General features: G+C 39.3%; 1 protein-coding gene across 1 annotated transcript in view; it reads right to left on the bottom strand.

Moving 5' to 3' along the window:
• Positions 1-9,488, bottom strand: part of LOC117340384 (ankyrin repeat domain-containing protein 17-like) — a 33,539-nt gene extending 24,051 nt beyond the window's left edge. The window contains exons 1-3 of the mRNA XM_033902145.1: positions 9,326-9,488; positions 1,881-1,945; positions 1,021-1,104 (exon numbers count right to left, since the gene is read on the bottom strand). Coding sequence (XP_033758036.1) covers positions 1,021-1,104; positions 1,881-1,945; positions 9,326-9,488 — 312 coding nt within the window. The remainder of the gene's footprint in view (positions 1-1,020; positions 1,105-1,880; positions 1,946-9,325) is intronic.
• Between the last annotated feature and the right edge of the window lie 1,955 nt (positions 9,489-11,443).

Raw genomic sequence — 11,443 nt, 5'->3', positions numbered from 1 at the left:
TTGATTTTGCGTTCAAATGGACCAGACTACATTAAGTGTAATTCGAATGTACATCTATATACATCCGTTCGAGGTTTATTAATGCGAGATAAACAATATTACTCACCCTAGGATTATATCCCTCTTCGGCATCGTGCATCTGTTGTGTATCATGTGGACTTTTTTGTAATTAATTGAAATAGGTATTACTTGTATCTGTTTATCTTTGTTTGACCAATATATATTATTAAAAGTTATATCCCTTTTAGCTCACCTGGACCGAAGGTCCGGTGAGCTTATGTCATGGCACAGCGTCCGTCGTCTGTCCGTCAACATTTACTTGAAATCGCTACTAGTCAAGAAGTTCTTATCGGATTTTGACCAAATGTGGCCCAATAGGGAAATTGAGGCAATTAATTTAAATGTAAGCAAAATGTATGAATGATGTGTGAATGTTTATGTTTGAGTTATCTCCCTTAAATGTTAGTTATACATGTAATTTTTTCATTTCATAGTAAATTTATATATTAATTTTATATTTATACATTCCAATTGCCACCATAGGAGAAAATTTATATAGGCTTGGCCTGTTACTTTATCCTTTTGACAAATAACATCAAATGTCAATAAAATTTGTTGAAATGAAAAAATTTAAATTGCTACTAGTCATAAAGTTATGAATGGATTTGAACCCAATTTAGTCAGAAACATCCTTGGGGGAAAGGGAATAGATTTTACATAAATGGTGACTCTGAACCCTGATAGCATGCCAAATGTACATTAGTCTCAATAATACCGGTACTTCGTCCTTCTAGGTCTCGTCAGTGATACTAAGGGCCTGAATTGTTGACACCAAGGAAACGACTTATAAATCGGTACTAGGCCAAAAGTAAGATAACGCCATAATAGAATCAATAAAGAGGCCTAGTTATACATACATAACTACTCAATTTCAAACACCAGTTTTGTTCTGCTTCCTCATCTTTTTCCAGACAATCAAGGCGAAACATACATGACGACTGGTTGCTTTTAGTCACTCACCTTATCAGGACGGGCTCCTTTGTCTAGGAGTAGTCTGGCTATTTCAGTATGGCCCTTATCTGCAGCGATTGTCAGAGCATAACCCTGTATTAAAGTATAATATTTTCATTCGTTGTTATAATGTGTTTAGATATAATGAAAACTAAGCATTTAAAGTGATAAAAACATTAGTGTTAATGACATAATGTCAGCACCTGTAAGATTATGTTGTGTGTAGACAAAAGTGATAGAAACCGACATTATCTACAATACCAACTACAAAGTCATCAAAAATGTTAATTAGATGTAAAATTGTTGAATGAATTTCGAAGTTCGGACATAAAGTTTGCATTAGAAATGTTTTAATGATTGTGTAATATTCGTTCTAATTTCACAATATCTATATTAGTATCTCGATAACACGTCTACCATAAAACTGGGCTATAAAGCAACAACTATATACCCGATGACTTAATTGGTTAGACAGAATGAGAAATGAATAAGTTTGTGATCTTCAGGTATTAGACGATACAGTACACATCAAGGTAACGCCTGCTAAATTATCACCTTTAATTGTAAATTTAAAAATGACCGTTAGATACGATATAGCCAAACATCAATCAAACTGAATAATACCGGTAATGCGTCCTTCTAGGACTCGTCAGTGATACTAAGGGCCTAAGGTATTGACACCAAGGAAACGACTTATCAAACGGTAATAGGCCGAAAGTACGAAAACACCATAATAGAATCAGTAAAGAGGCCTAGTTATACATACATACCTACTCAATCTCAAACATTAGTTTTGTTCTGCTTACTCATCTTTTTGCAGGCATTCAAGGCGGAACATACATGACGACTGGTTGCTTTGAAACACTCACCTTATCAGGTTTGGCGGCTTTGCCTAGGAATATTCTGACTATTTCAGTATGGCCCTTAGCTGCAGCTTTTGTCAGTGCATTATCATATATTACAGTATGGTATTTTCATTCGTTGTTATAATGTGTTTAGATATAATGACCATTGAATGATCTTCATACGTTCTATGTCAGATTGATCTTCTTCCTACTTTCCCTTCATTTTACTAATCTGTGCAAATTGAGAAACATCCCTCCAGTACTATTCAAACAAGGGAATCCTAGCTATATAAGAAATTTGAGATTGAGCTATAATGGCTGTTTGTTTGCCAGATTGTTTTAAGGACAGACTGGTCCAAAAATGCAATACGAATGACCAAGGGGAATCTACATATAAAATTTGAAAAAGATCCCTTCAGTACTTTATGGGAAATAGCGATAACAAACTTCAATTGTCAAAATCCAAGATGGCTGCCTGTGGACCATGATGTTTTCCAATCGGTCCAAAAATGCAATATGCATAACTAGGCATCAAGATAAACTTACATATGAAATTTGAGATAGATCCCTTCAGTTCTTTCTCAGAAATAGCGGTAACAAACTTCAATTGTCAAAATCCAAGATGGCTGCCTTTCGGCCATGTTGTTTTCCGATCGGTCCCAAAATGCAATATGCATAACTAGGCACCAAGGGGAACCTACATATGAAATTTGAGACAGATCCCTTCGGTACCATTTCAGAAATAGCGGTAACAAACTTCAATTATCAAAATCCAAGATGGCTGCCTGTCCGCCATGTTGTTTTCTGATCGGTCTCAAAATGCAATATGCATAACTAGGTACCAAGGCCAACCTACATATGAAATTTGAGAAAGATCCCTTCAGTACTTTCTCAGGAATAGCGGTAACAAACTTCAATTGTCAAAATCCAAGATGGCTGCCTGTCGGCCATGTTGTTTTCTGTTCAGTCCCAAAATACGATATTTATAACTAGGCACCAAGAGAAACCTACATATGAAATCTGAGAAAGATCCCTTTAGTACTTTCTCAGAAATAGCGGTAACAAACTTCAATTGTCAAAATCCAAGACGGCTGCCTGTCGGCCATGTTGTTTTATAATCGGTCCCAAAATGCAATATGCATAACTAGACACCAAGGGGAACCTACATATGAAATTTTAGACAGATCCCTGGAGTACTTTTTGAAAAATAGCGGTAACAACGATTGTTAACGGACGGACGGAAGGAAGGACGGACGGACGGACCACGGACGAAATGCGGAATAGCCCACTGTCTGATGATGGTAGGCTACTGATGATTGTGGACTAAAAACTAAGCATTTAAAGTGATAAAAACATTAGCATTAATGACATAATGTCAGCACCTGTAAGATTGTGTTGTGTGTAGACAAAAGTGATAGAAATCTACAATACCAACTATAATGTAATCAAAATGTTAACATTAATGCCAACTTGTTCAGTGAATTTTGAAGTTTGGATACAGAGTTTGAATTATAAATGAACGTGTATTATTCGTTCTAATCTCATAATATTTATATTAGTATCTCGAAAACCCGTTAACCATAAAACTGGACTATGAACCAACACCAATATACTCAATGATTCAATCGGTTAAATTAAATGAGAAATAGATGTTTGTGATTTTCAGTTGTGGTGCATAATTTGTAATTCAAAACAACTGCTTATACTCTGTGAAGGAATACGATTAAAATGACATGAATTTAGTAGATGAAAATTAATTTGTTTGCGATGTATGCTTGTAAACACTCACTAAAGCTCGGTTTTGGTGGATAATTGGGAACTTAAAACATTGTATAACATGTCTTTGTGATGGGGTATGCTTCAAATACTCCTCTTTAGATATCATTTTCTGGCTTTTATTTCAAATATTTATTATATAAAGTTATTTTATTTGATGGAAATCGAATTATTTCTTAAATCAACAAGCCAAAATGTATTGAACTGTAAAATAACAGTTGTTTTGTTCTTATATGACACTTAAATGATGCCAAAAAGCCTTAACTGTTTACACAAAGTATGCTGCAGACAGGAGCGGCATGTTTGGTGACAGATAGAGTGACAGTTTGGGTATTCCGGTCGATGACTTCAGCGACATATTTGGTCACTGAATGAGTTATATGTTGTATTGAAGGACAATACGGATAAAAATGATTACGTATTGTATATGATATGTTGGATACTTGATTATATTTGCTACATACACACCTCTGGATAGGTTGATACAAATATTGGTAATCAAGTTGTTTTTTTGGCTGGTTCTTGTTTCAATCACTACATAATACACATAAACAAATGCGGTTGACAAATCATTACACACGCATTTTGATAAATAAGAAGTGATTCAAAATATCGGATTACATCCTCTAAAATCGTTATGTTTCCAATGTTGGGCGCCTCCGTCTGACTATTTCTGTATTCCCATGTGATGAGGCTGCTTCTAGAGCACAACCTTGTTTTCAATTGGGGCAATTTAATTCGTTGTTATTATGCAATGTCAACTTGTACATGGTTGTGTTATGTAAAGAAAATGAAGGTGATTGTAATCAACAATCTACTTTATCAAATTAATGATTCTTTGTTCCCACTGGTCTCTCCAAATTAATCTCATACGATAACAATAACTTACCAATACTGGTATTAAATAAAAGAAAAACGAAATGAATTAAAATTAGTGTTTGTTGTTAATTTGTGGCTTTTGGATAAATGTAAACTGAAACTATTGCAGAGTACGATCCTTCGTGCTGTAAAAATGTTCTAAAGATCGTATATAGCTAGTTCCAATAAAACCGGTCTTTAAAGTATAATGACGATATCACCGGCGGCAACATGAACTTGAGCGCGATAATCAATCATACATCAATCTGAAATGACGAAGGAACACAACTTTTTGACTCGTGCCCTGACCGGGCCTTAAACTCACGATCTACGGCACCCAATCACCTAGCCAGAAATATCCGCAGCCTATACCGCTGCGCCACATCGGCGTTCTTAGAAAAGAACGTTTCAATTGCGCAGTGATGGTCGACCCGATACCCTGACATGATCATTGTGGAAGTCGTCTATAAGTTGGTATATGAATACCTGGATCGCAATGTATTTACATACATGGATACGAATTGTACATATATTATATATATTTATCTCGGTACAACCACGACAGGAAGTTCAAATCTATATCTTCGGATCACCAACACATAGTGTATATGATACATTGTGCTAATAAATATATATATAGCTTAGAAACACAAATGACGATGGAAGACAACTTTTTGACTCGTGCGCTGACCGGGCCTCGAACTGACGATCTACGGCACCCAATCACCTAGCCAGAAATATCCGCAGCCTATACCGCTGCGCCACATCGGCGTTCTTAGAAAAGAACGTTTCAATGGCGCAGTGATGGTCGGCCCGATACCCTGACATGATCATTGTGGAAGTCGTCTATAAGATGGTATATGAATACCTGGATCGCAATGTATTTACATACATGGATACGAATTGTACTAATATTATATATATTTCTCTTGGTACAACTACGACAGGAAATCCAAATCTATATCTTCGGATCACCAACACATAGTGTATATGATACATTGTGCTAATAAATATATATATAGCTTAGTAACACAAATGACGATGGAAGACAACTTTTTGACTCGTGCCCTGACCGGGCCTCGAACTGACGATCTACGGCACCCAATCACCTAGCCAGAAATATCCGCAGCCTATACCGCTGCGCCACATCGGCGTTCTTAGAAAAGAACGTTTCAATGGCGCAGTGATGGTCGGCCCGATACCCTGACATGATCATTGTGGAAGTCGTCTATAAGATGGTATATGAATACCTGGATCGCAATGTATTTACATACATGGATACGAATTGTACTAATATTATATATATTTCTCTTGGTACAACTACGACAGGAAATCCAAATCTATATCTTCGGATCACCAACACATAGTGTATATGATACATTGTGCTAATAAATATATATATAGCTTAGAAACACAAATGACGATGGAAGACAACTTTTTGACTCGTGCCCTGACCGGGCCTCGAACTGACGATCTACGGCACCCAATCACCTAGCCAGAAATATCCGCAGCCTATACCGCTGCGCCACATCGGCGTTCTTAGAAAAGAACGTTTCAATGGCGCAGTGATGGTCGGCCCGATACCCTGACATGATCATTGTGGAAGTCGTCTATAAGATGGTATATGAATACCTGGATCGCAATGTATTTACATACATGGATACGAATTGTACTAATATTATATATATTTCTCTTGGTACAACTACGACAGGAAATCCAAATCTATATCTTCGGATCACCAACTCATAGTGTATATGATACATTGTGCTAAAAGATAGATATATAGCTTAGAAACACAAATGACGAAGGAAGACAACTTTTTGACTCGTGCCCTGACCGGGCCTCGAACTCACGATCTACGGCACCCAATCGCCTAGCCAGAAATATCCGCAGCCTATACCGCTGCGCCACATCGGCGTTCTGTGTATACAGTACATGTAAATATATATATATATATAACATAGTAACACAAATGACGAAGGAAGACACCTTTTTGACTCGTGCCTTGACCGGGCCTCGAACTCACTATCTACGGGACCCAATCACCTAGCCAGACATACCATCAGCTTATACCGCTGCGCCACATCGGCGTTCTTAGAAAAAGAACGTTTCAATGGCGCAGTGATGGTCGGCCCGATTCCCTGACATTATCATTGTGGAAGTCGTCTATAAGATTATATGAATACCTGGATCGCGATGTATTTACATACGTGTATCCGATGCCCGTACCGTATATTGTGTATCCTGTACAGAGTTATATTTTATGCCGTGTATCCAGTACCAAGTATCTTATATCCTGTACTATGTATCGTATATCCAGCACCAAGTAGAGTGTATCCGATACCATGTAGGGACCACAGAACCAAATCAAAAATAGATTGTGGGTTTTCCCCGTTTGGGCAGAAGATTTAATAGGAAGGTGAATGCATCGGGGCCTACTGATTGGATATTTAGGTGAGAGAAGTTTCCAAATGTTTATGTGTGGGTTTGGCAATACATGCAGATGTAAAATATGTAGAAAAAAGATTATTATTTTGCTAGCCTGTTTTGTCAGGGGGAGGTTATTAAGTGTGTATTTTGTTGTAAATTTAGATGAATTTTTGATGCTGAATTCAATACAAGATGGCGACCCCCCTATAAAAAAAGTTATTATATATATATTACTATATTTATTATTTTTTATCATTCTATTTAGAGGTTTCCGAGATGACATACTTCAAAATTATGGCTACTGGACCAGTGTTGAAAACTCCATTTAAGCAGTACAGCGGTAAGCGTTAACATTACCGTCTATGGGAAATCATTTGGTTCCGTGGTCCCTGTACCGTGTATACCGAACCATTTATGTGTATCCCGTACCATGCAAATTGTATTTGGTATCGACCGAGTATTGGGTATTTCATCTCTTTTTAGCCCACCATCATAAGATGGTGGGCTATTCAAATCGCCCTGCGTCCGTGGTCCGTCCGTCCGTCCATCCATCAGTCCGTCCGTAAACAATTTTTGTTATCGCTATTTCTCCGAAAGTAATGAAGGGATCTTTCTCAAATTTCATATATAGGTTTCTCTTGGTGCCTTGTTAGGTCTGTTGCATTTTGAGACTAATCGGAAAACAACATGGCCGAAAGGCAGCCATCTTGGATTTTGACAATTGAAGTTTGTCATCGCTATTTCTCAGAGAGTGATGAAGAGATCTTTCTTAAATTTCATATATAGGTTTCCCTTGGTGTCTAATTATGCATATTGTATTTTGAGACCAATCAGGAAACAACATGGCCGACAGGCAGCCATCTTGGATTTTGATAATTGAAGTTTGTTATCGCTGTTTCTCAGAAAGCACGAAAGGGATCTTTTTCAAATTTCATATGAAGGTTCCTCTTGGTTCCTAGCTGGGCATATTTTATTTTGAGACCAATCAGAAAACAACATGGCCGACAGGCAGCCATCTTTGATTTTGACAATTGAAGTTTGTTATCGCTATTCCTCAGAAAGCAATAAATGGATCTTTCCTAAAGTTCATATTTAGGTTCCCCTTGGTGCCTAGTTATGCATATTGTATTTTGAGACCAATCATAAAACAACATGGCCGACAGGCAGCCATCTTGGATTTTGACAATTGAAGTTTGTTATCGCTATTTCTCAGAAAGCGCTGAAGGGATCTTTTTCAAATTTCATATGTAGGTTCCTCTTGGTTCCTAGTTATGCATATTGCATTTTGAGACCAATCGGAAAACAACATGGCCAACAGGCAGCCATCTTGGATTTTGACAATTGAAGTTTGTTATCGCTATTTCTCAGAAAGCAATGAAAATATCTTTCTCACATTTCATTTATAGGTTCCCCTTGGTGCCTAGTTATGCATATTGCATTTTGAGACCAATCGGAAAAAAACATGGCCGACAGGCAGCCATCTTGGATTTTGACAATTTAAGTTTGAATCGCTATTTCTCAGAAAGCATTATAAATAATTGCTCTTGTCCTAGTTTTTTTTTTAGATTAAGGCAATAAATAAGGGGGTGGGGGAGATATCACTGAGTTATCTCCCCTTGATATTCAGGCTATATCTTATTTGTTTATATTTTTCAGTAGTACAATATCAATACTCTTGTATGACCAAAAGACATCTATCTAGATTCAAAATTCATGAAGATATTTATATTTTAATTAAAAAATTGTTTCAATTTTCATGTCTTTTTCTCATAGGAATCTCCATCTCCGGTACTTATAGAAGACTTGACCTACCAGCCCAATACTTGCAGCTAGCCACTTCCTATTTGGACATCATACCCTATGGTTCTATCCAGTCCCAGAAAAGGTAAATTTGCAAAAAAAGGTGTACGATTCTATAGGGAGCACCCGGATTTGATATTTTATGCCAATCAGCGTCCCTGGACACCAGATGACGGGACCCATCTGCACATGTTCGGCTGGGATTTTCATCATGGAGTTATTTTAGCAGAATTTAAGGAGGAAATTGGATTCTGGGGTTGTTTATGATGAAAATATAGGCCTGTGTAGAGTGTAAAGGGGGCCATAGACCAGGGTAATACGGCAATATAGTTTGTATTTCAATGGTAGCTCTTCCGGGAGGATTACTACCTTGCCGTGGTCCGGAAGCGTGAGCGTTTCAATGAAACTTTGGGCTTGGCTGGCCAGAGCTTCATAAGCTCTTGTTAGGTCAAACCATGCCAGAGAGGTCAAAGTTGAGGAACCAGACCAAAAGTAATATAATGCAGTAGCTCAATTTTGAGCCAAACCGTTTGCCGTGGTTTGCGTCCCGTTAATCCGGAGAAGAAGGTCCTGGTGGTTGAGTAGTTTGGAAGTTGATTATAAACCATGCCAGTCTGCAACACACGACTTTGGCTTCAGACTCGGACTAGACGGGTGGCAATATGGTCCCTGTATTTTCAATCGGCTGGTCATGTCTCCAGACGACAGTGGCTTAGGGGCAATCGTGGGAGAACCAAACTGTTGCTTTGGAGAACCAAACTGCTTCATTCTCTTGCGATTATACTATTTGATGTAACCCTGACACTTTTGACACTGGAAACCCGTGCCAACAAAAGTGTCCCCTTGTTGGGCTCCGTGGTGGGTGGGGACAAAAATAGTGAACAATTTCTACATACATATGGGTACAAACGATCAAAATGACACAAAACGCAAAGGCGAGTCATCAAGCACAACAGACACACAGCAAACAAAAACAATACTTAACCAAACCCCACAAACAAAAACAATACCAAACCAAATCCAAACTGCAACCAAAACTACATCTGGAACTGGAGCCTCTCCGTTGTTCCCTCATTTCCTGACCATGTCCTCCAGAGATAAGGGTAAGAAAACCTCCGAGTTATCGCCTATCCTGTTGAGGAAGGGAATTCAGGGAATAGCGGGCGAGGTAAAATCCGTCAAGCCAATGAGATCTGGTGTTCTCCTCATTGAGGTTTACCGCCGTCAACAGGCGGTGAACCTCATGGGTACTTCCAGTTTTGCCGGTCTCAATGTCGAGGTGATGCCTCACGCTTCACTGAACTCTTCAAAGGGAGTAATCAGGTGCCCCGCATTGAAGAACGACTCCGAGGCCGACATACTGGAGTACTTCCAGCATGTCGAGAACATCCATGTCTCAGGTTAGGCGGATCCGTTCCAGACGAAATGGCCAAACCATCAATACAAACACATTCATTCTCACGTTCGGAGTGCCGCAGCTACCTCAGACGGTAACTATAGGTTACCAGAGGTACGGTGTCTCCGCCTACATCCCCAACCCTCTGCGATGCCGTAATTGTCAAAAGTACGGACATCACGAGGATAGATGTGGACGGAACACTGTCTGCGAACACTGCGGACGTGAAGGCCACACAGACAACGACCAATGCAACATTGTTGGCAAACGTTGCATAAGCTGCCAGGGTAATCCATGCGGCCTCATCTCGAGACTGTCCTGCCTGGAAGAAGGAGAGGGAGACCTCCGGTTGAAATATACCGAGAATATTTCCTTTCCTGAAGCCAGGAGGATTGTCGAGAGTAAGGACAGCACAAACCCCACGTTTGCCACAATTGTAAAACAGTCGACAGCACGTACCATCTCGGTGAAGGATGCCTCTATCCAAGCATTCGAGGACCAGTCTGCCTGGGGTCCAGATGCTCCCGAGATGGCAAACCTACCAAAATACAAACAATCATTTGGGAGAGCCTCACGCTGGAGTGCCACCCCCAAACCTCCAGAGCCTTCAAAACCCATTAAACACACACCACCACCAATCGAACCATCACCATCGACTACAAAAACCAACACAAACGAACGAAAATCTAAGGTAGGTGCCGACCACAATAGACGACGAACTCTGTCACAGCCGTCTGTCGACACCTCCAGAATTACCAAACGACCTGCCACTACACCCCCTCAAGATCAAAGAACACCAAAATGTAGGGTACGGATCAATAGGCATCCCTCCCTAAACAACTAACCGGCCAAGGGTTCAGATGACCCTATCTTTGCTACAACAGGTATGGCGTTCTTATGGACGACAGTGAACAGCATATAACCAACGTTGCTGTTACTAGACAGCCTATACCAGGCAGCCCTGTCAGTCCGAAGAACGACCAGCATGAACCAGGATAATGGTCAATAATAACAACACTATCATACAATGGAATATACGCGGACTGCGGGCAAATATAGAAGAGTTTCAAAATTTATCTAAAGAGTTTAGACCCGCCTTATTTTGCCTACAGGAGGTCATGTTAAAAAACCCAATTACCCTTAGATATTTCTCGCTTTATAATAGCACAACAACTATAGGAATCAAAGCAGCAGGTGGCGCAGCTGTAGTTGTCAATAAGAATATTCCTCACAGAATGATCACGTTACACACAAATTTACAGGCTGTCGCTGTGTATGCAACTTTACACAGACAAGTAGCTGTTTGTTCAATTTATCTTCCTCCAAG

This window comes from Pecten maximus, chromosome 13 (genome assembly GCF_902652985.1).
Source record: "Pecten maximus chromosome 13, xPecMax1.1, whole genome shotgun sequence".
Classification (NCBI taxonomy): Eukaryota; Metazoa; Mollusca; class Bivalvia; order Pectinida; family Pectinidae; genus Pecten; species Pecten maximus.
The sequence above is the reverse complement of the archived record's forward strand: the minus strand, read 5'-3'. Positions and strand labels throughout refer to the sequence as shown.